Genomic DNA, 22900 nt, shown 5'->3' with positions numbered 1-22900 from the left:
AGTGTTCAATTCTGGTTGCCACACTACCAGAAGGATGTGGAGGCTTTAGAGAGGGTGCAGAAGAGATTTACCAGGATGTTGCCTGGTATGGAGGGTATTAGCTATGAGGAGCGTTGAATAAACTCAGTTTGTTCTCACTGGAACACAGAGATTGAGGGGCGACCTGATAGAGGTCTACAAAATTATAAGGAGCATAGACAGAGTGGATAGTCAAAGGCTTTTTCCCAGGGTAGAGGGGTCAATTACTAGGGGGCATAGGTTTAAGGTGCAAGGGGCAAGGTTTAGAGGAGATGTACGAGGCAAGTTTTTTACACAGAGGGTAGTGGGTGCTTGGAACTCACTGCTGGAGGAGGTGGTGGAAGCAGGGATGATAGTGACATTTAAGGGGCATCTTGACAAATACATGAATAGGATGAGAATAGAGGGATACGGACCCAGGAAGTGCAGAAGATTTTAGTTTAGATGGGCAGCATGGTCGGCACAGGCTTGGAGGGCCGAAGGGCCTGTTCCTGTGCTGTACTTTTCTTTGTTTTTTGTTCTTTGACCAGCACTCCTACAGCATCTGCACATACCACTTGACCATTTTGGACAGAAGGAGCAGGTGTGTATGATCCAAAGGTTGTTACTTCATACAGAACAAGGGCCGGCACAGCAACTATCAAGCTATTTCCCTGCTAAACATTATGGAAAAATGTATTGGTCCATGTGGTCCTTGTCAGTCTGCTGATCTTGACCTAAAGTATCTATCCTGAATCAGTTGGATTTCAGAACTGGAAGACTGACATGATCTTCACTGTCCAGCAGCTGCAAGAGAAATGCAGTAAATAAAGAAGAGCACTGTATACTGTCGTACCAAGGTATTTGATTATCAGAGCAAAGATGGTCTACTTAAGCTGAAGAAAACTGGTTTCCCACCAAAACTGCTCAGTGTGATCTCCTCCTTCCATTATAATATAATTGATAAGGTCAACTATGATGAGATAACATCGGAACCCTTCGAGATCTGTAGTGGAGTCAAACAGTGTTCTGACACTGGCATATTTTTCTCTTTGCTGCTGTTATTTACCTTCAGTTGATCTATCGAGGGTGTACTTGCATACCACAATCAATGGAAAGCTGTACAGCATTGTCTACCTGAAATCCAAAACAAAACTGGACCAAGTCATCTTCAGAATTGATCTTTACCTATGATGCTGCACATCAGCTTCAGTGGCAAGTGGACAGACTCTCTCATGCCTGTAAAGAGTTTAGTTTGACCAGCAACATCAGGAAGACGAATGTCAGGGTCCAGGATGTTGTCATACCAGCATCAAACAGCATTGGCAATGTGATGCTGGCGGTTGTTGATGGCTTCACATATCTAAGCTCCACATTCACCTGTAATCAGGGGCCGATGTAGACTTAATGGGCCAAATTGCCTCCTTCTGCACTGTAAATTCTATGAAATCACAGGTAGTTTTAACTGAACCAACATACATGGGACATGCTCCACGAGAATGTGGCAGAATGAAAAGTTGTAAATGCCCTCCAAAACTACATATTACATTGTGTCATATTTCCCAATTAGGAGGAACTTGCATCTAAATTTTAATCATGTAAATCAACATACGGCATCAATAATATAAAAGTAATGAAACACAAGTTGCCACAGAATGACCAAAGATGAGATCATCTGGCAACAAGTGCTGGCAAGGATGGGTCATTTCAGCAAGGCAAACGGAATGGAATGAGATGCAAACGGAATGGAATGAGATGCAAACTAGATGAAGTGAACAGCTCAATTGAGAAAACACAATATACAAACAAAAGGAGGGGAAAACTGTTGGAAACTGTTAAAATGGGCTATAAAATAGTCAAGTAACAGAAAAATATCACCAGAGATAAGCAGTGCAAAGAATGTCAAGCACAAAAACTAAGCACTTCAAAACACAACTGTAAAAGTGAGATTAGGAAAGAAAAAGTGGAGGAGCAGTTGTAGGGAAAACAGCAGAATTACATAATAATTATTTCTAACTAATTGGTTTTCAGATTATATATTCTGATTCTAAAAATCAGTTTTGAAGGTATATTCAATAAGTGGACTAAAGGCTAGTGTCCTGGTTTCACCAGTTCTCCAATGTTAAATCAAAACAACTCAATTTCCCGGATAGCAAAATGTCATTTTCTGCCATAGAATTGATTGCATTAGATCATAGAATAATACTAGGTCAGAGAATTGGAAAAATAAAAATCATCAAAGGCACTTGCATGTGAGCTTCCTGAAACTAGGCATTGCACCCAAGGAGAGAAAAGAACAATAGGGTTCATTAGAAGTCAGGCATACAACAATAACAAATAATCACGCTCACAGCTTCTTTTTGTATCCCACTGGGGGTGGGGTGGAGGTTTGGACAGAGTGATTGTGGTGAAAGGCTAATTTTTGCATCTTGGAAGTACTGAGTTTCAAGATGAGGATGGGCTGTGCCATTGTTGGCTTGGATTGGACCTCAGATAATGTTGGCTTGGATTGGACCTCAGATAAGGAACAACAACTTGTTGTGGTCAACAGAGAAAGGAATAGAAGAGGGTTGACCTCACAAAACGCACTAACTGCATAACATGGTGTATTGGTAAATAAATGCTTCCATGACTTATCGAAAGAGCTGTGCTTCAGAGGTTAAATCTGTTTCATCAGATGGTGGCAGATCTCTGCAGCCTCCATCAGATGGTGGCAGATCTCTGCAGCCTCCATCAGATGGTGGCAGACCTCTGCAGCCTCCATCAGATGGTGGCAGACCTCTGCAGCCTCCATCAGATGGTGGCAGACCTCTGCAGCCTCCATCAGATGGTGGCAGACCTCTGCAGCCTCCATCAGATGGTGGCAGACCTCTGCAGCCTCCATCAGATGGTGGCAGACCTCTGCAGCCTCCATCAGATGGTGGCAGACCTCTGCAGCCTCCATCAGATGGTGGCAGACCTCTGCAGCCTCCATCAGATGGTGGCAGATCTCTGCAGCCTCCTACAGGAAGGGATATACTCCCTCCTGTACCTGGTGCCTGCATTACCTGCTGGAGACTTATCCAGGACATTCCAGTTGGCTGCACACAAATGCATAAAGCAGATCACAGATAAAAATTTTGACTGTAAAATGAAATTAATTTTGCCTGTAATATTAGTCAGAATGAGCAGGCAGGTCTGCGTCTCTGGCTGGCTTCCCACAGGTGCAGGGTGTCATTAAATGCACACACATGGCACTGCACACACTCAGACCAATAGGAGATTTTGTAAAGTGCAGGGGTTTTATTTTATCACAAGGAAAGGTTTATGAAGGTGTGTACCAGCGTCTCAAGGAGCCGCCTTGATATTTCCATGCTGTGGCAGTCCATGGTTCCCAACTTCTATGGTTTGCAGATAGATTTAGGGGACAAAGGATGCCCCGTCAAATTTGGTTGATGGCATTGATTAGACATTTGTAGTATAATGGTGTTCGACATAGCAAGGGTTAATATGGGGCTCAAAAACTGTACCACCCACATCCGATGTAAAGTGACACATGACATCGACAGAGGTGTATGAGAGGCTAGAGTAGAAGTCAGCACCTCTCAGGGCTATATTTTTGTACATATGTATAGATCTATGTGTTACCAATAAGTGCTACTATTCAAACTTTTTATTTTTTTTATTTAAAGTGCCCTATTTTTTTTCCAATTAAGGGGCAATTTAGCATGGCCAATCCACCTACTCTGCACATCTTTGGGTTGTGGGGGATGAGACCCACGCAGGCATGGGGAGAATGTGCAAACTCCACACGGACAGTGACCTGTGACAGGAGTCGAACCTGGGTCCTCGGCGCTGTGAGGCAGCAGTGCTAACTACTGCGCCACCGTGCTGCCCCCTATTCAACCTTACAAGTCTCTGAACCTCTTTATGAGACCTACTGAACAAATCTTTAAAGCATCATTCAACCAACTGAGCCATAGTGTGGTACCATGAAAGCCATATGACAACTTGATATGCCACTGAGCAAGCCATCAACATGTCAAGTTGCAAATCAGGTGCCTGCCAGAGTTGGAAGCACTCTTCAGTATTTGCCAGTGAGGATGATTCAGAATGATTGTGGTATACTGTGTTCAGCCCAACATTACATAGCAGTGAGGAACAAGACACTGAGCACACATCATCTGCAGATGAATCCAATGAAAAACAGGAGGATTGCAAACCCAATGTAACACCAGCTGCTCAAGATTTCATTATAGCTGTACGGTTCAGTTAGTTACAACCACTGAATGTAACAATCACATCTAATGGCTACTCTCATTTCTGCTCCGTCCCTACCCCACTCCCAGCAACAAAATCAATCCTGTAACCTAACATTCACCCATTGCTCCCCATTAATTTATGTTTTCCAATTCATCAAGAAGCAACTGAAAAGACAGGTTGCCACTTGGCAACCAAGAAGGGCAAAAATGGTAAAATGGTACAAGTTAATAAAATTAATAATGGAAACTTAACATAATAGTTTCTCAAACACATATGTATATCTTTAGTGAACTATAAAGCTTTACTATTCCTTTTATTTCTGCTCTTTTATGGTGTTTCAACATAAGTAGAGCAGACTGCTCAGGTCACTGCTTGCTGAAATGCTTTTGGCTGATGACCTCAGAGGGTTGGAACCCGAGGGGCTCAGCCAAAGACTATTCGACTTGCATCGGTGCAGGGGCAGCCTCAATCATCAGGAGAGGAGGTAACATGTTGGGTACTGGCTGGAAGGGTGAGGGGGTGGGAGTTGATGTAGAAGAGTAGGTGAAGGTTACCTCTTGTAGTTCTGCTACACTTCACTCCTACAACTCTTCTGGAGAGTAGCTTGGTATCAATGATGTTCTATAAGGTTGAGTCGCACAGTTTTCTTCAGAAATATAAGACCAATAACACTTTTTCAAACATATTTTCTGTCATTTGAACTGGAATTACTTGAAGGTATTTTTGTTTACTGGGTTAACATGAGTACGAATTACTATAAATTTTTGTTTTTTTGGATTATTTTCGATTTTGCACTTCATTGTTTTACTTTTTTAACCAATCATTAAAGGGAATTTTGCTTTTAATTTAAGCAATATTGCCATTTAGAAGGGCATTCCTCTGGGAACCCCTCCTGCCCTCAGAAGATGACAAGTTACACAGAAATTAAGGTATATCTCGTCAGGTGCAATCTGCTCCTGCTAGTCAATGTCAGTTGATAGTCATTTGGGCACGTCCATGGAGATGTCTGTTGCTTAAGCTTCACAAAGGAGAATGTCAGAACTTGCTGAAACAAAGGAACATATGGCTTGGAACCAAATTTACTTATGGTAATGCAACAAATTATTTTCATATTACTAAGGCACTTTGAAAAGGTACCTAACTTTATTTTAGAAGTTGCAAGTTTGTTACACGTTCAAATCATTTCCATTACCATAGGAAGAAACTACTAACAAATTAGCACTGAACATAGAGAAGCAGATTAACTACTTAAGTGATTACTCCTGGCTAAATTTTTGAATGACTAACAAAAAAGTACATTTCAAAATTAAATTAAGCATTTAATTAAAGTTTTTACTACGACGATGCTTTCTTTAAATAAGCAATGAGGTCAGCACGTTCAGTTTTCTTCTTGATACCAGCAAACAGCATTTTTGTTCCAGGAATATATTTTTTGGGGTTCTCCAAATATTCCATTAGAGTGTTTTCTCCCCATGTGATGCCTGCACATAAATTCAAATTTTACTTCAAGGACAGATAATGCTGAAATGCAAGCAAAGTTGCAGTCTAAATTGCACTACCTTTATTCTTGTTTGCATCAGTGTAGCCATATCCTGCAGCTGTTCCGGTCTTGCGCCCAAAAAGACCCCAGAGGTTTGGGCCAACCATATGTTTTCCACCTTTTTCAATTGTGTGGCACACAACACACTTCTGTACAAACACTTTCTTTCCTTTCTCTGGATCGCCCATTTAGACTCTAACTTGACAAAAAGGAAAACATTAAGGATTGTACATGCTGTCAAATTTAAAAATGAATTGATTCAAAATATACTTCTGTAAAATGAAATCATATAAATTAATCTGAAGCTTTATTATGCATCGATTCTACAACATTAATTTAGCTCGGTGGGGTTAATTTTTCCCTACCGAATGACCCATGCATACATAATTCACGATGTGGAGATGCCGGCGTTGGACTGGGGTGAGCACAGTAAGAAGTCTTACAACACCAGGTTAAAGTCCAACAGGTTTGTTTCAAACACGAGCTCGTGTTTGAAACAAACCTGTTGGACTTTAACCTGGTGTTGTAAGACTTCTTACTGTACATAATTCACAGAAGAGAACAAAGACCATCCCACCCATCCCATCTCACTTATGTTTGGCAAGCATTCCCAATAGGTCAGGGAAAATGTTCAGGAAATAAACAATAACTTTTATTTAAAACACAAACACTGGTTATAACTATGTGATAATATAGTACATAACAATTGTATTCTTGGTTGCTGGGCTGCGGCTGAAATCAACTTTAAAAGGACAGAGAACATCTTCCATTTGGCATGGAAAATTGACTTCCGGGGAGTGAGGAGACATCATTGTCACTTTGGCATTTTGACAGTATCTTGACCAGGAACATTTAAGGGGAGCTGGATATGCATTTTGCATCCCATTATTCTCCCTCAGCACAATGGATATTTCATTTGCAGCCCACATGTGTTAGTAGAATGACAAGGAATACTTTTAAACGCCAGGGAGATAAAGATTCACTATGTGGAGAGGGTTCCTAAACATCAATGTTGTGCCAATTGTATCAATCCCAAAGGAATTTTCTGGATCTTCAAGAGTAGCAATACTTTTTTCATAGAATTTACAGTGCAGAAGGAGGCCATTCGGCCCATCAAGTCTGCACCGGCTCTTGGAAAGAGCATCCTACCCAAGCCCACACCTCCACCCTATCCCCATAGCCCAGTAAGCCCACCTGACAGTAAGGGCAATTTTGGACACTAAGGGCAATTTAGCATGGCCAGTCCACCTAACCTGCATATCTTTGGACTGTGGGAGGAAACCGGAGCACCCGGAGGAAACCCACGCACACACGGGGAGAATATACAGCCTCCGCACAGACAGTGACCCAAGCCGGGAATTGAACCTGGGATCCTGAAGCTGTGAAGCAATTGTGCTAACCACTATGCTACCGTGCTGCCCCACGGTATACCTTCAGAGATTCTGGTTCACCAGGGAAGACAAACTGCAGCTCATCAGATGGTGCTGCAAGTGACAGTGAAGGTAAAACTTGCTTTCAATTATTTTGCCTCTGGCACTTTCCAGGGAACCAATGGAACGATTAGTTACTATGCAGTCTGTGTAACAAAAAGTATATTATAAGGAATACAAAGGGTTAACAATTTGATGTTAATAATTCTCACCACCAGATGAAGATAAGGAGCGGTCATATAAATGTCATGTGACACCTGGGATTCTGGGAGAAGGTGTTTAGGAGTGTAATGACTTAGGCCACGCCTTTGAGATTGGCCAATTAGAATACAAGTTCCCTGATTAGTGGCCCAATCAGGGAACCCCTTTGTGTGTATATAACAGGGAGTGTCAGATCCTCTGCATTCCTGATGTAGACAGCAGACTGAATGGTCATGGTTGTTCAGTTGTTGGGTTTGTAAATAAAAGGAATTCTGGTGACGGGACTTCTGCCTCCATGGACTTATGACAAGGAGTGAGATAGATTAGTTGCATAGTGTAGAGTTCTGTAGTTAGAGATATTGTATAGTTTAATTTAATAACTTATACCTTGTGACTTGTTCAAATCTTATTTAAGTTGTTTAAATAAATCAGCTTTGTTCATTTACTTAGCTTTTGTTCTTTGTTCAACACTACGTTTTCAAGATACCCTGATAGACACAAAGTGAACATCATAGTCTGGAATACAGATAGATGTTTGATTTATTTTTTTTGTCAGAGCAAGGGTTAATGTTCAACTTGTGCGCAACCATTTTCACTGGATACTTCAGGTAAACTAGATTCCCCAATAGCATTCATTAATGGTACATTCATTTTATGGCCATCCACCATGCACCAGCATTTGCTGATATCTAGAAAGTCAAGGATTAGATCCTAAAAAAACACAGATATACTCTGCTGCCTTGGTTTCTGGCCTTTCTGTGGCATGCATATGCATCAGCAGAGCAAAGGTATAATGAAGTGTACAATTCCACCAGATCCATCATGATAGGAATGGTAAAGCAGCACTTTACAGGTGTGGGTATATAAAATATTCTTGATTTTCAGGTCTGAAAACACAATATTCAAATACATTGGCCTAGATTCCCTGATTAGGTGTAGTTCCCAACCAGGAGTGAGGCACAGGAAGAAGAGCACCTTCCTGACCGTACCCCACATATATTTCCAGAGTTACATCATTAGTAACGTCTTCAAGTGCTTCCAGCTACAACCATAAGATGATAATACTGTGATTTAGAACTTTCACATTACTGGAGAGGAAATCATATTCTGCTGCAACATTTAAAGGCTGCCAACAGCTTCAAGGAACAATGATTATTTTTTGTAAGATGCAGGGGCTCGTTTAGCAACTGGGCTAAATTGCTGGCTTTGAAAGCAGACCAAGGCAGGCCAGGAGCATGGTTCAATTCCCGTACCAGCCTCCCCGCACAGGCGCCGGAATGTGGCGACTAGGGGCTTTTCACAGTAACTTCATTTGAAGCCTACTTGTGACAATAAGTGGTTTTCATTTCATTTCATTTTTCATTTCATTTGGATACAAAATTGGCTTGGCAACCAAAGCAAAAGGTGGTTGTGGCGGGTTATTTTTCAAACTGGAGGCCTGTGACCAGAGGTGCTGTTGGGTCCACTGTTATTTGTTATATATATTAATGATTTGGATGAGAATGTCAGAGGCATGGTTAGTAATTTTGCAGATGACACCAAGATTTGTGGCATAGTGAAGAAGATTGTCCAGTATCTCGGCCAGGCACGGTCGTGTCTCTGCCCTCGGATCCCTCTGGCAGGCCCAGTATTGGAATATTTTGTCGCCCGGGTCGGTTGTCCTGATCCTCGACCTTCCCTTTCAGGCTCCCTTGGGTTGCCACTAACCTCTTTATCTCAGCCTCCAGGACAACGATCCGGTCACCCTGGTCCGTTGATGCCTTTTCGAGTTCTTGAATCGTTGTCCCTTGGGCTTCCAGCCTCCTTCCCATCCTGTTGAGCGTTGTCTGCATGACAGACAGTGCCTCCTCTATCACTCTGACTGCCGCTTGGATCTCCACCTTGATTTTGTCCTTCATCACGGTAATTTCCTTTGTTAGGAACACCTTGCAATCATCTTCTGGATGGAGTCGAGTTGCCGGTCTCTGTCTCTCGGGGTAGCCGGGGACCCCTCGCTACTCCTGCCCTTTTCCGCAGTTTCTGGCTTCCCTGCGGCCTCTCGAGCTACTACTGCCTGGCAATCTTTTCTTCTTTTCTGTCTTTGTGGGTGAGGGGAGGGAATGAGTCCGATTTTTCAGGCCAAATTCGGCCAAAAGTGCCCATTTTGCTGTGTTCTGGAAGAGAGCCAGCCACCTGGTGTGTGACTGCTCAGCACATCCCTGTCACTGGTATGCTGGTGTTCATGAACCTGGTGAGCTTCCTCCCAGCCCTCTTCATCTGGGTGAGTATTTTCATAGCTTCTTTCATTCAAACCACTCTTGGTACTTGACGAAGATTTGCTTTGCAAATTCCCTGGGAAGAGAAAGGCTTAATCTACAGTGTCCTGGAAAGAAAGATGATTTGAGGAAGGAAAACAAATTCATAAATTTAGTTGCATTGGTGAGGAAAAGAAGCATCAAAGTCCTGTCAGAAGATTTCAACAGGATCTTGACCAATTGGGCCAGTGGGCCGGTGAATGGCAGATAGAATTAATTTGGGTATATGTGAGGTGATGCATTTTGATAGATCAAATCAGGGCAGGACCTACTCAGTTAATGGTAGTGAGTTGGGGAGAGTTACCGAACAAAGAGATCTTGGGGTACAGGTTCATAGCTCCTTGAAGGCGGAGTCGCAGGTGGACAGGGTGGTGAAGAAGGCATTCAGCATGCGAGCTGTTATTGGTCAGAATATTGAATACAGGAGTTGGGATGTTTTGTTGAAGTTGTACAAGACAATGGTAAGATCGCACGTGGAATACTGTGTACAGTTCTGGTCACCTTATTATAGGAAGGATATTATTAAACTAGAAAGACTGCTGAAGAGATTTACGAGGATGCTACCAGGACTTGATGGTCTCAGTTATAAGGAGAGGCTGGATAGGCTGGGACTTTTTCCCTGGAACATAGGAGGCTTAGGGGTGATCTTATAGAGGTCTATAAAATAATGAGGAGCACAGATAAGGTAGATAGTCAACATCCTTTCCCGAAGGTAGAGGAGACTACAACTAAAGAGCATAGGAGAGATACAAAAGATACCAGAGAGGAATTTTTTTCACACAGAGGGTGGTGAGCATCTGGAACGGGCTGCCAGAGACAGTGGTAGAGGCGAGTACAATTTTTTCCTTTATAAAACAGTTATAGACAGTTACACGGGTAGGATGGGTATAGAGGGATATGGGCCAAATGCGGGCAAGTGGGACTAGCTTTGTGATAGAAACTGGGCAGCATGGACAAGCTGGGCTGAAGGGCCTGTTTCCATGCTGTAAACATCTATGACTCTATTTCAAAGTTTGCAAAATTACACACAATTCAGAAGTGTAATAAATAGGATAGTAACAAACTTCAGGATGACAGACAGATTGGTAATATGGGCAGAGACTTTGCAGACAAAATTTAATGCAGCAAAGTATAAAATAATGCAGTTTAAAAGGATGAATAAGAAACAACATATGCTCTTTGGTACAATTTTAAAGGCGGTGCAGGAACAGAGAAACCTGGTCATGCCACATTAAGATGGTTGTTAGAAAAGCATAGCAGCCCATGGTTTCACAAAGGCGTGAGGGGAATTTCACACACCTCGCCCTGACATATTTGCCGGGTGATCCAGTCTCTGGAGTGGGACTTGATCCACAAACTTTTGATTCAGAGTGTGAGCATTACCAAATAACTCACAGTGGACATATCATGTGCTGCTTTTTAAATTCTGTGAACTACTATGTATAAAATCTTCTTCAGCAATGAGCCTATTCCCATTCACAGAATAATTACTGCATTAATTTATGATGTGGAGATGCTGGCGTTGGACTGGTGTGAGCACAGTAAGAAGTCTTACAACACCAGGTTAAAGTCCAACCTGTTTGTTTCAAACACTAGCTTTCAGAGTACTGCTCCTTCCTCAGGTGAATGACCTGAGGAATGACCCACCTCTACCACTGCCTCCTCATTAATTTATAGACCTCTATAAGACCTGAGGAAGGAGCAGTGCTCCGAAAGCTAGTATTTGAAACAAACCTGTTGGACTTTAACCTGGTGTTATAAGACTTCTTACTGTGCATTAATCCAATGCAGGATCTAACCATAGCCCTTTGACATTCAATGCTATTATCGCTGAATCAGCATCCTGGGGTTACCATTGTTCAAACACTGAACTGGACTAGCCATATTTATACTGTGGCTGCCAGAGCAAGTCAAAGGCTAGGGATCCTACAGTAAGTGACTCACCTCTTTACCCCACAAAGCTTGTCCATCATCTACAAGGCACAAGTCAGGAGTGTAATGCAGGGTTTTTCAAACTCAGGGTCGCGACCTGCAAGTGGGTCATGGGTGGGTGTCGGGGAAGTTATGGCGTTCCCATAATCCATCTGAAATATGTTCCCAATTGCGGAAGGAAAATCCCAACTGCCGTGGCCAGCTTTTAAGAATGCTGGCAGAGGGCAATTCCCAATTGGTTGCGATATTTTAGGGCGTGGGGTGACGCAAGACTGAGCTGTGAGCTGGTCACTGCGCACGCGGGGGGGGTGAGGACAGAGGCTGACGGGCATCCACATGGGCACACAATGCTAACAGTGATGGCCCCAGCTTGGAGTTCTGCTCTGGTGCTCACCCTTTGTGCGCTGCTCGTCTCGTCCCCTGCCACCGATTGGCAGTATGTAATCTGCAGCTCTGTGGTCAAGCTGTTCAACGGCCGACACAACGGCCGCTTGCACTCCCACGACGTGAAGTACTGGTCGTGAGTTGGTCAGTGAGAGGGAAGCCAGGCCAGATTTGTCAGCGAGGAACACCGAACAAACAAAGCCAGTCAATAGAATCATAGAATCCCTATTGTGCAGGCCATTCAGCCCATTAAGTCTGCACTGGCCCTTGGAAAGAGCACCCTACCTAGGCCTACATTAACATCCCATCCCCTAACCTAGTCCAATGTTTTGGACACTAAGGGGCAATTTAGCATGGACAATCCACCTAACCTGCACAAAGATGTGAACTGTGGGAAGAAACCAGAGCACACAGATGAAACCCATGCAGACATGGGGAGAAAGTGCAAACTCCACACAGGCAATCACCCGAGGCCGGAATTGAACCCGAGTCCTTGGTGCTGTGAGGCAGTTATGCTAACCACTGTGCCACCATGCCCCTCATAGTCAACACTGGAAGAAACCTACACATCACTTTGTGTCGCCTCGCTCTGGAAACCAGGAAGTAAGTGCTTTTGGTGAGAATGGAGAAGGCGATGACTTGGATGTTTGGATAGTGCAATGTAGTAAGAAATATTGTGACATTATATGTGTTTACAAGTTACTTCATCACATATGAAGTCATAGTTTGTAAAGTATAGGACGGGGTATCGAGTTTAAAAGCTCAAAAATTATGTTACAATTATATAGAACTTTGGTTCGGCCACATTTGGAATACTGTGACTAATTCTGGTCACCGCACTACCAGAATGATGTGGAGGCTTTGGAGAGTACAGAAAAGGTTTACCAGGATGTTGCCTGGTATGGATGGTATTAGCTATAAGGAGAGATTGAATAAACTGGGATTGTTCTCCCTGGAGAGACAGAGGCTGAGAAGCGACCTGATATATGTTTATAAAATTATTAAGGGTATGGATAGGGTGAACAGTTGGAGACTTTTTCCCAGGGCGGAAATGACAATTACAAGGGGGCACAAGTTCAAGGTGAGGGGGGAAAGGTTCAGTGGAAATGTGCGGGCAAAGTTTTTTTACTCAGAGGGTGGTGGTGGCCTGTAATACACTGCCAAGTGAGATGGTTGAGGCAGATACATTAGCGACCTTTAAGACTTATCTGGATAGGCACATGAACAGATGGGGTATAGAAGGATACAGGCGGTTAGTCTAGATCGGACTCGAGATCGGCGCAGGCTTGGAGGGCCGAAGGGCCTGTTCCTGTATTGCTCTTTGTTATTTGTTCTTAAAGTAAAAACAAGATTGGACTTTTTTCTATACTTGTTAAAGTTTCTAAAGAAATAGGAATATACTTAAAACAAAGTTTGTGTGTAAATATAAGGATGAGCAAGTTCAACTGAAATTGTTTTCATTTTCAGTCGTAAAAAGTCATAAACGTGGAAAATTCAGGAATTGGAAATTCCTCCATTTTGTAGCTACCAGCAAGCAAGCAACAGGATTGCGTGAAGAATTGAAGATGGATTATTTTGTAATAAGGAAGAGAGGATCAGAGACACAACAGGCCTGGATCTCACAATTGAATCTGCTGGAAAGATCTTCTCAGGAGAGTCCACGGAAGGACTGATGTACCATCAATTGGACACGAGTCGAGATGAAGATCCAACATTAGGCTTTAATAGACTAGTTGTGTGCCCGGCAGTCGACTCACACAGAAAGGCCATCTGCCGGGTCCTACGGCTTCTTATACCCCGCCTTGTAGGCGGGACTACTAACCTCCCGGCCAATCGATGAGCAGTCACATGACTAGTCTCAACCAACCAGCTGAGAGGCACATGACCGGCCTGAGCCAATGGGCAGCGAGGGTTCTGCACCAATGGCAGATAGGTACCGTAAACCTCCTAGTCATATCACCACATTCACCCCTTGTGGAGAAAGAAGCCGGGGGGGGGGGGGGGGGGGGGGGGGGGAGGGGGGCTGTAGGACTGGTGTTATGACTAGAGCTTGCGAGGTGTACCGAGGTAATTGGTGACTGCCCACTGGATCGCGATGAGTGTACAAAACAACGAACAGTGTACATGTAAACGAGAGAGAAAAAATGTGCAACTTGTACATTGGAACTCTGGATGACACGAGGAGTCCGATACAAGTCCAGTGAAAACATCAGATCGAGATGATCAGTCTGTCAGGCGCCCTCGATGTTCTGCTGGACCGTCGCAGCGATGCCGGTGATGTCGGGCCGGTGGCCCTCCTTGCCTCCGGGAGCGGCGGCTGTGATCCTGTGTCCGTACCCCTGGTCGGTGCCAGTGAAATTCTGGCTGGGGGAGCGGGTTCCTGTGCGCTGGGTTGCGGGGACGCCGGGGGCGCCGGGGACTGGGAGAGGTGGGGGTTGGTGTGGGGGGTTGAGGCCGCACGCCGGCGGGTGCCAGGTCTCGAAGGGAGACCATGTCCTGCCGACCGTCGGGATACTCCACGTACGCATACTGCAGGTTCAACCAACGGGTCGGACTTGTGCACCTGCACATGCTTCCGGAGCAAGATGGGCCCGGGGGCGGCCAGCCAGGTCGGGAGTGGGGATCCTGCGGACGGCTTCCTGGGGAAAACAAGAAGACGTTCGTGAGGTGTTTGGTTTGTGGTAGTGCAGAGGAGAGACCGAATTGAATGGAGGGCGTCAGGGATGACCTCTTGCCAGTGGGAGATAGGGAGATCTCTGGACCATAGGGCCAGTAGGACGGTCTTCCAGACCGTACCATTCTCCCGCTCGACTTGCCCATTACCCCGAGGGTTGTAACTGGTCATCCTGCTAGAGGCAATGCCCCTGCTGAGCAGGAATTGACGCAGTTCGTCGCTCATAAAAGAGGACCCCCGGTCGCTGTGGATATACGCGGGGTAACCGAACAGGGAGAAATGGATAGAAGGGCCTTGATGACTGTGGTTGTGGCCATGTCAGAGCAAGGGATGGCGAAAGGGAAGCGGGAGTATTCGTCAATCACACTTAAGATGTAGGTGTTGCGATTGTTGGAGGGGAGGGGGCCCTTGAAGTCCATACTAAGATGTTCGAAAGGGCGAGACGCCTTTACTAAATGCGCTTGCTCGGGGCGGTAAAAGTGCGGTTTGCACTCTGCGCAAATGTGGCAGTCTCTGGTAACGGTCCTGACCTCCTCGATGGAGTAGGGCAGGTTGCGGGTCTTGATAAAGTGGTAAAACCTGGATGGCGGAGGGCGCTGAGGCAGTCAATCTGCGTGCTGGCGCAGGTAATGCGGGACAGGGCATCAGGAGGCTCGTTGATCTTCCCAGGACGATACAAGATATCATAGTTGTACGTGGACAACTCAATCCACCATCTTGATTTTGCCCCTCTGTGCATTGACAAACATGAAAGCCACTGACCGTTGGTCTGTGAGGAGGGTGAACCTCCTGCCGGCCAGGTAGTGCTAACAGCTTCAACTATGGCCTGTGCCTCCTTTTCCACCGAGGAATGGCCGGGTTCGGAAGCGTGGAGTGTCCAGGAAAAGAAGGCCACGGGTCTGCCCGCTTGTTTCAGGGTGGCCACCAGAGCTACATCGGACGCGTCGCTCTCGACCTGGAATGGGAGGGACTCGTCGACAGCACACATCGTGGCCTTTGCGATATCCGCTTTGATGCGGCTAAAGGCCTGGCGGGCCTCCATCGACAGTGGAAAAGTATTCGATTGGATGAGGGGGCGGGCTTTGTCGGCATAGTTCGGGACCCACTGGGCATAATAGGAAAAGAAGCCCAGACAGCGTTTGAGGGATTTGAGGGAGTTGGGGAGAGGGAGTTCCATCAGGGGGCGCATGCGTTCTGGGTCGGGGCCTATCACTCCGTTACGCACTACATAGCCGAGGATGGCTAGACGGTCGGTGCTAAACAAGCACTTATCTTTATTGTAAGTGAGATTAAGGAGTTTTGCGGTACGGAGGAATTTTTGGAGGTTGGTGTCGTGGTGCTGCTGGTCATGGCCGCAGATGGTGACATTGTCAAGATACGGGAATGTCGCCAGTAAACCGTATTGGTCAACCATTTGGTCCATCTCCCGTTGGAAGACCGAGACTCCATTTGTGACACCGAATGGAACCCTAATAAAATGATAGAGGCGCCCAAATGCCTTGAACGCGGTGTACCTGCGGTCACTCGCGCGGATGGGAAGCTGGTGATAGGCGGACTTAAGGTCCACCTAGGAGAAGACTTTGTACTTCTCAATCCTGTTAACCAGGTCGGAAATATGAGGGAGAGGATAGCGTCCAGCTCCGTAAACCTGTTGATGGTCTGACTGTAGTCAATGACCATTCGGTTTTTCACCCCAGTCCGAACTACCAGCACTTGGGCTCACCAGGGACTGTTGCTGGCCTCGATGACTCCTTCCTTTAGTAGCCTCTGGACCTCGGACCTGATGAAGGTCCGGTCCTGGGCACTGTATCGTCTGCTCCTAGTGGCGACTGGTTTGCAAACCGGGGTGAGGTTCGCAAATAAGGAAGGGGGGTCCACTTTGAGGAACACGAGGCTGCAGACAGTAAAGGGAGGGGGGGGGATAGGGCCGCCGAATTTAAAAGTCAGGCTCTGCAGGTTGCACTGGAAATCCAGTCCTAAGAGTGCCAGTGCGCAGAGGTGGGGGAGGACGAGGAGTTTAGTTTTTAAAAACTCTCCCTAGGATCGTGAGGTCCGCTACACAGCACCCAGTGATGTGGACGGAGTGCGAACCTGAGGCTAGAGCTATTTTATGCTTTACTGGGTGAACGGGGAGCGTGCAGCGTCTTACCGTATCAGGGTGGACAAAACTTTCTGTGCTCCCGGAATCTAGTAGGCAGCTTGTTTCGTGTCCATTGAAGAGTATCTGTGTTGTTGCCGTAGAGAGCGTGCGTGGTCGCGACTGGTCGAGGGTCACTGCAGCTAGTCGTGGCAGCAGGTCTGAGTCCTCCTCGTTAGCAGAGTAGTCACTGGTGGGGTCTTCTGTGTTGCTCCAAAATGGCGGCACCCATCGGTCGAACGCGGAGTCAGGGCCCCAAGATGGCGGCGCCCAGGACCTACACGTGGAGTCGGGGCCCCAAGATGGCGGCGCCCAGGTCCCGCACGTGGAGTCAGGGCCTCAAGATGGCGGCGCCCAAGACCCACACGTGGCGTCCGGGGCCCAAAATGGCGGCGCCCATGGGTCACTCGTGGGCGCTGGAGTCAGGGGCAGAGAAGTCCGTGGGTCGCTCGCGGTGGCCGGGAGCGGCAGTAGGGAGGCCTGTGTGCCGCACGGGGCCCTGGGGGAGCACAGGGGGGGGGGCGATCTGCGGTCGCTGCGCGGGACAGCAGCGACCGACTTTGACTGGCAGGCCACTGAATAGTGACCTTTCTTCCCGCAGCATTTACACACTGCGGAGCGGGCCGTACAGCGCGGGCGGGGGTGCTTGGCCAGGCCACAGAAATAACAGCGGGGCCCGTGAGCTTATCGGGGCATCCCGCAGCGCAGGCCTGGGGTGGGCCAGAGTCGGCGGAGGACAAGGGGGTTGCATGCCACGTTGCCCAAGGGGCTTTCACGCGGCCGGGGGCATATGTGCGGGCGTTTCGGTCAGCAACCTCCAGACAGGATGTGAGGGTCCGTGCTTCAGCGAGGCTCAAGGTGTCCTTCTCTAGCAACCTACAACAAAGGCATCACGGATTAAAAGTTGTGTGTCCTCTGCCGCAGTAACTTGCAGGCAGGCGCAATTTCTCCCCAGGACAACGAGGGCCCGATAAAATTAATCGAGAGACTCACCAGGAAACTGTTGCCTTGTAGCTAGGAGATACCGTGCGTAAACCTGGTTAACAGGCTTGAGGAAATGTCCTTTCAGAAGGTCCATGGCCACGTCATAGTCTTGTTCGTCCTCAATCGAGTAGACGGCGGTGCCCACGCACGAGTGGAGGATGTGGAGTTTCTGCTCCTTGGTAGGTTGGCTATCTGTGGTGGAGAGGTAGCTGTTGAAACACGCCAGCCAGTGTTTAAAAGTTGCTGACGCGTTCGTAGCATGCGGGCTGATGCGGAGGCAGTCTGGCTTGATCCGTAGCTCCATTTAAAACTTCTAGTCTATTAAATTGATGTACCATCAATTGGACACGAGTCGATATGAAGATCCAACATTAGGCTTTAATAGACTAGTTGTGTGCCCGGCAGTCGACTTCCACAGAAAGGCCGTCTGCCGGGTCCTACAGGTTCTTATACCCAGCCTTGTAGGCGGGACTACTAACCTCCCGGCCAATCGGTGAGCAGTCACATCACTAGTCTCAACCAACCAGCCGAGAGGCACATGACCGGCCTGAGCCAATGGGCAGCGAGGGCTCTGCACCAATGGCAGATAGGTACCGTAAACCTCCTAGTCATATCACCACAAGGACAAAGCACTGCTGGTGTGAACTATATCCAGAGCTCCAGGCCCTCTGGTGAACAAACATTAAGAAGAAACTGAAATCGGGAACAAAGAATAAAGATGATTTCTTGTGATATGGCTTTAATTGTGCCAATGCAAATCAGGATGCAAAGCCCATGTGTGTTATACGCAGGAAAGTACTGGCAAATGAAAGTTTAAAACCCACAAATCTTCAAAGGCATTTGTAGACTTGGCAAGTTCGAGGACACACCTTTTGATTTTTTGCAAAGGATGCAGCTGAAGTCTAGAGCAGAAATGTAACATTGAATGACGAAGCAAGAGAGATTGTGAGGACCAAGCAGGCTCACTTGCTGCATTAAAGGTAAGCAATAATGGTGTGTCACAAAGGTCGGCCGATATGGGTCCATGGTTGGTAAAAGTGGGTCCCAGGAAAAAAGTTTGAAAAACACCAGTGTAATGGAATACTCTCAACTTGCCTGGATGAGTGCCGCTCCAACAACACTTAAGAAGCTCGACATCATGTCACAGACCACGATTTAGCTGATTCTGAAGCTGGACAAGAACCCGGAGCTGTGTGGGTCCTACAGGCCAATATCCCTGTTGAACGTGGACACCAAACTGCTGGCCAAAATTTTGTCCTCCAGGATTGATGATTGAGTTCCGGATGTTATTGGGGAGGACCAGACGGGGTTTGTTAAGGGTAGGCAGTTGGTGGCCAATGTAAGAAGGTTGTTAAATGTGATCATGATGCCCCCGGAAGGTAGGGAGAGGTAGGGAGGTATTGATCACAATGGATGCAGAAAAGGCTTTTGATCAGGTAGAATGTGATTATCTGTGGGAGGTACTGGGACGGTTCAGATTTGGGCGGGGCTTTATTGACTGGGTCAGGTTGCTGTACCAGCCTCCTGTGGCAAGTGTACAGACGAATAGGACAACATTGGACTATTTTAGACTGCACGAGACAGGGATGCCCCTCCCCCCACTGTTGTTCGCGCTAGTTATAGAGCCGCTGGCAATTGCTCTGAGAACCTCAAGGGGCTGGTCCGGGGGGTGGGGGGGTGGAGCACAGAGTCTCGCACTATGCAGACGACCTGCTTCTGTATGTTTCGGACCCATTAGAGGGGATGGAAGAAATCATGTGGATTCTAGGGGAATTTGGCCGGTTTTCGGGGTATAAGCAAAATATGGGGAAAAGTGAGATGTTTGTTGTCCAAGCGAGGGGACAGGAGAGGCAATTGCGTAGCTGCCGTTTAGATTTGTAGGGGGAAGCTTTAGGTACCTAGGCATTAAAAAAAAGTGGCGCGGGAATGGGAACAGCTGCATAAATTAAATCTGGCCCGGCTAGTAGACCAAATGTAGGATGGTTTTCGGAGATGGGATGCACTCGCATTGTCATCAGCTGGGAGGGTGCAGACGGTGAAGATGACGATCCTCCCGAGATTCCTGTTCGTGTTTCAATGTCTCCCCATCTTTATTCCGCGGTCCTTTTTTAAACGGGTCAACAAAGTGATCTCTGGCTTTGTTTGGGTGGGCAGACCCTGCGGGTAAGGAAGATAATGCTTGAGCGGAGTCGGGGAGAGGGCGGGCTGGCGCTGCCAAATTGTAGTAACTATTACCAGGTGGCGAATATAGCCCTGATCAGGAAGTGGGTGGTGGGGTCGTCATGGGAGGGTATGGAGGCCGCTTTATGCAAGGGCACCAGTTTGGGGCGTTGGTAACTGCACCTCTGCCGTTCCCGCCGGCACAGTACTCCACCAGCCCCGTGGTGGTGGCAGCCCTCAGAGTCTGGGGGCAATGGAGACATGAGGGAGCATCGGTCTGGTCCCCAATCTGTAATAATCATCGGTTTGCCCTGGAAAGTATAGATGGGGGGTTCCGGATATGGCAGAGAGCAGGGTTTGAGAGGATGGGGGATATGTTTATAGAGGGGAGCTTTCCGAGTATGAGGGCACTGGAGGAGAAGTTTGGGTTGGCGAGGGAAACAAATTCAGGTATCTGCAGGTGCGGGACTTTGTACGTAAACAGGTGTCAACCTTCCCGCTACTACCGCTAAGGGGGATTCAGGACAGGGTAGTTTCCAGAGGGTGGGTTGGAGAAGGAGCGTCTTGGATATTTACAAGTAACTTATGGGGTCAAAGGAGTCGCAGACCGAGGAGCTGAAGCACAAGTGGGAGGAGAGAGTGCCAGGCTCAGCCTGATACAATTTAAGGTCGTTCATCAGGCTCACATGGCAGTGGCCCAGATGAGCAGACTCTTTGGGGTGGAAGACAGGTGTGCAAAATGTGCGGGAGGACCAGCGAACCATATCCACATGTTCTGGGCATGTCCGAAGCTTAGGGGATTTTGGCAGAGGTTTGCAGATGTCATGTCCACGGTGTTAAAAACAAGGGTGGCGCTGAGTCCACAGGTGCCGATTTTCGGGGTGTTGGAAGACCCGGGAATCCAGGTGGAGAAAGAGGCAGACATTCTGGCCTTTGCTTCCCTGGTAGCCCGGAGACGGATACTATTAGCTTGGAGGGACTCAAAGCCCTAAGTTGGAGACCTGGCTATCGGACATGGCTAGCTTTCTTTGTTTGCAGTATCCGAGGCTGGGCGAGGAGGATGGAGCAGTGTTGGAGGGGCTGGTGGGGTGAGCAGGAAGTGAAGGAGGCGATTTGCACGATGCATGCAGGGAAGGCGGCAGGGCCCGATTTAATTTTAGAAGAAATGTAAGGATAGGTTAACGCCATTGATGCTGGGTATGTTTGAGGATGTGACAGGGAGGTGTGTCTTGCCGCAAACGATGGGTCAAGCTTCTATTTTGTTGCTGCTAAAGGAAGATAAGGATCCGGTGGAGTGTGGGTCTTACAGGCCCCTATCTCTACTGAATGTAGATGTCAAGATATTGGCAAAGGTGTTGGTGTCAAGGTTTGGAAGGATGTCTCCCGAAGGTGATTGGGGAGAACCAGATGGAGTTCGTGAAGGAAGGCAGTTGTTCTCGAACATGAGGAGGTTGTTGAATGTGGCCCTGTCTCTGGCAGAGGAAATGGAGACAGAGGTGATGGTGGCACTGGACGCAGAGAAGGTGTTTGATCAGGTAGAGTGGCGTTACTTGAGCCGAGGTTTGTGGCGTGAGTGCGGCTGTTGTATAAGGGAACGATGGCGAGTGTTCGCACTAACAGCATGAACTTGGGGTATTTTTCACTGCACTGGGATACGAGACAGGGGTGCCTTATGTCGTCCCCCCCCGTTGTTTGCATTGGCTATAGAGCCCTTGGCCATTGCGCAAAAGAGCTCGGGGCTGCAGAAGGGGATAGTTGAGGGGGGGTTGGAGTATGGGGTGTCCCTATAGGCCAATGATCTGTGGCTGTATATCTCAGAACCGAGTACGTTGGTGGGAAGTACAATGGAGCTACTTCAGAGATTTAGGACGTTCTCGTAGTATAAATTGAATTTAGGAAATAGCAAGTATTTTATGGTCTCCCCGCCGGGAGTAGGGGTGGGGGTGGAGGGACTGCCTGAAGCTGGAAAGGTTTTGGAGGACGGTGTTCAGTACAACCTCAGAGGTCTTACAAGTGAACGAGGAGCCTGGTCCCCTAGAAACCATATTCGGGGTACCAGACCGGCCCAGTTGCGGGCGGGAGCGGGGGCAGATGTCATAGCCTTCGCCTCGCTGATCGCTCGGAGGTGGGTCATGTTCGGGTGGAGGTTGTCTTCTCCACACTGTGCCTCGGCATGGCGCGGGGACCTACTGGAGAGTTTGAGCCTGGAGAAGGTGACATGTGAGCTGAGGGGTGGTGAAGGAGGGGTTCTACAATTGTTGGGGTTTGTTCATCATGCACTTCAGGAGTTAGTTACCGTTGATTATTGAGGGGTTGGATTGGGGCGGGGGTTGGGGAGGGGTTTTTCTGGGTTTGGGTGGGATTGTTTTTGTATTGTTGGGGTTGTTCTTTTTTTTCTTTTGTACTGTGAATATGGTGAAAAGTTGTCGAAAAAAATATTTTTTTGAAAAAGGAATACTAATTGGTGCCAGCATAAACACTTGCTGGGGTGGCTCCCATTAATTGTATGGAAATAGAGCTTAATTGGTTTCTCGCCATGGATCCCGATTTCGCCTAAGGGAGCGGGCTCATTGCATCGCAAACTGGCACCTATAACGATTCTTGTTTTCCGCCTCTCCCGCTATTCACCAGATTTGTTTTACTCAAGCGAGAGTGTAACGAGGCCGAAGAAATGCACCCTCGGTCTCTGTTCACCTTCTGTTTCCTCTGAACAGCGGTCACTTGCTGCTCAACTTGCTCAGTGAATGTTGCTCCTCATTAATTCATTCCAAGCACAATCCACAGCGTGATCAATAGTGTTAATGCATGGCTGGCAGGAGGTACTTGGGGATAAAGGTGGCACGGGACTGGGGCAAGTTGCATAAGCTCAACTTGGCCCGACTGGTGGAACGAGTGAGGGAGGAGGTTCGGAGGTGGGATGTGCTC

The 22900-nt window shown here is 47.3% G+C and overlaps 1 protein-coding gene across 3 annotated transcripts in view; it reads right to left on the bottom strand.

The window, feature by feature from the left end:
• Positions 1-5360: 5360 nt before the first annotated feature.
• LOC119961864 (cytochrome c-like) overlaps positions 5361-22900 on the bottom strand; it is a 39489-nt gene continuing 21949 nt past the window's right edge. For 2 of the 3 annotated variants that reach the window (XM_038789311.1, XM_038789313.1), the window contains exons 2-3: positions 5799-5974; positions 5361-5720 (exon numbers count right to left, since the gene is read on the bottom strand). In XM_038789311.1, the coding sequence (XP_038645239.1) occupies positions 5575-5720; positions 5799-5967 (315 nt within the window). In that variant the 5' untranslated portion in view covers positions 5968-5974 and the 3' untranslated portion in view covers positions 5361-5574. Of the gene's footprint in view, positions 5721-5798; positions 5979-22900 lie in introns of all 3 variants that reach the window. The other variant, XM_038789312.1, reaches the window with a different exon arrangement.

The sequence above is a fragment of the Scyliorhinus canicula genome, chromosome 2, assembly GCF_902713615.1.
Source record: "Scyliorhinus canicula chromosome 2, sScyCan1.1, whole genome shotgun sequence".
NCBI classification, from domain to species: Eukaryota; Metazoa; Chordata; class Chondrichthyes; order Carcharhiniformes; family Scyliorhinidae; genus Scyliorhinus; species Scyliorhinus canicula.
The sequence above is the reverse complement of the archived record's forward strand: the minus strand, read 5'-3'. Positions and strand labels throughout refer to the sequence as shown.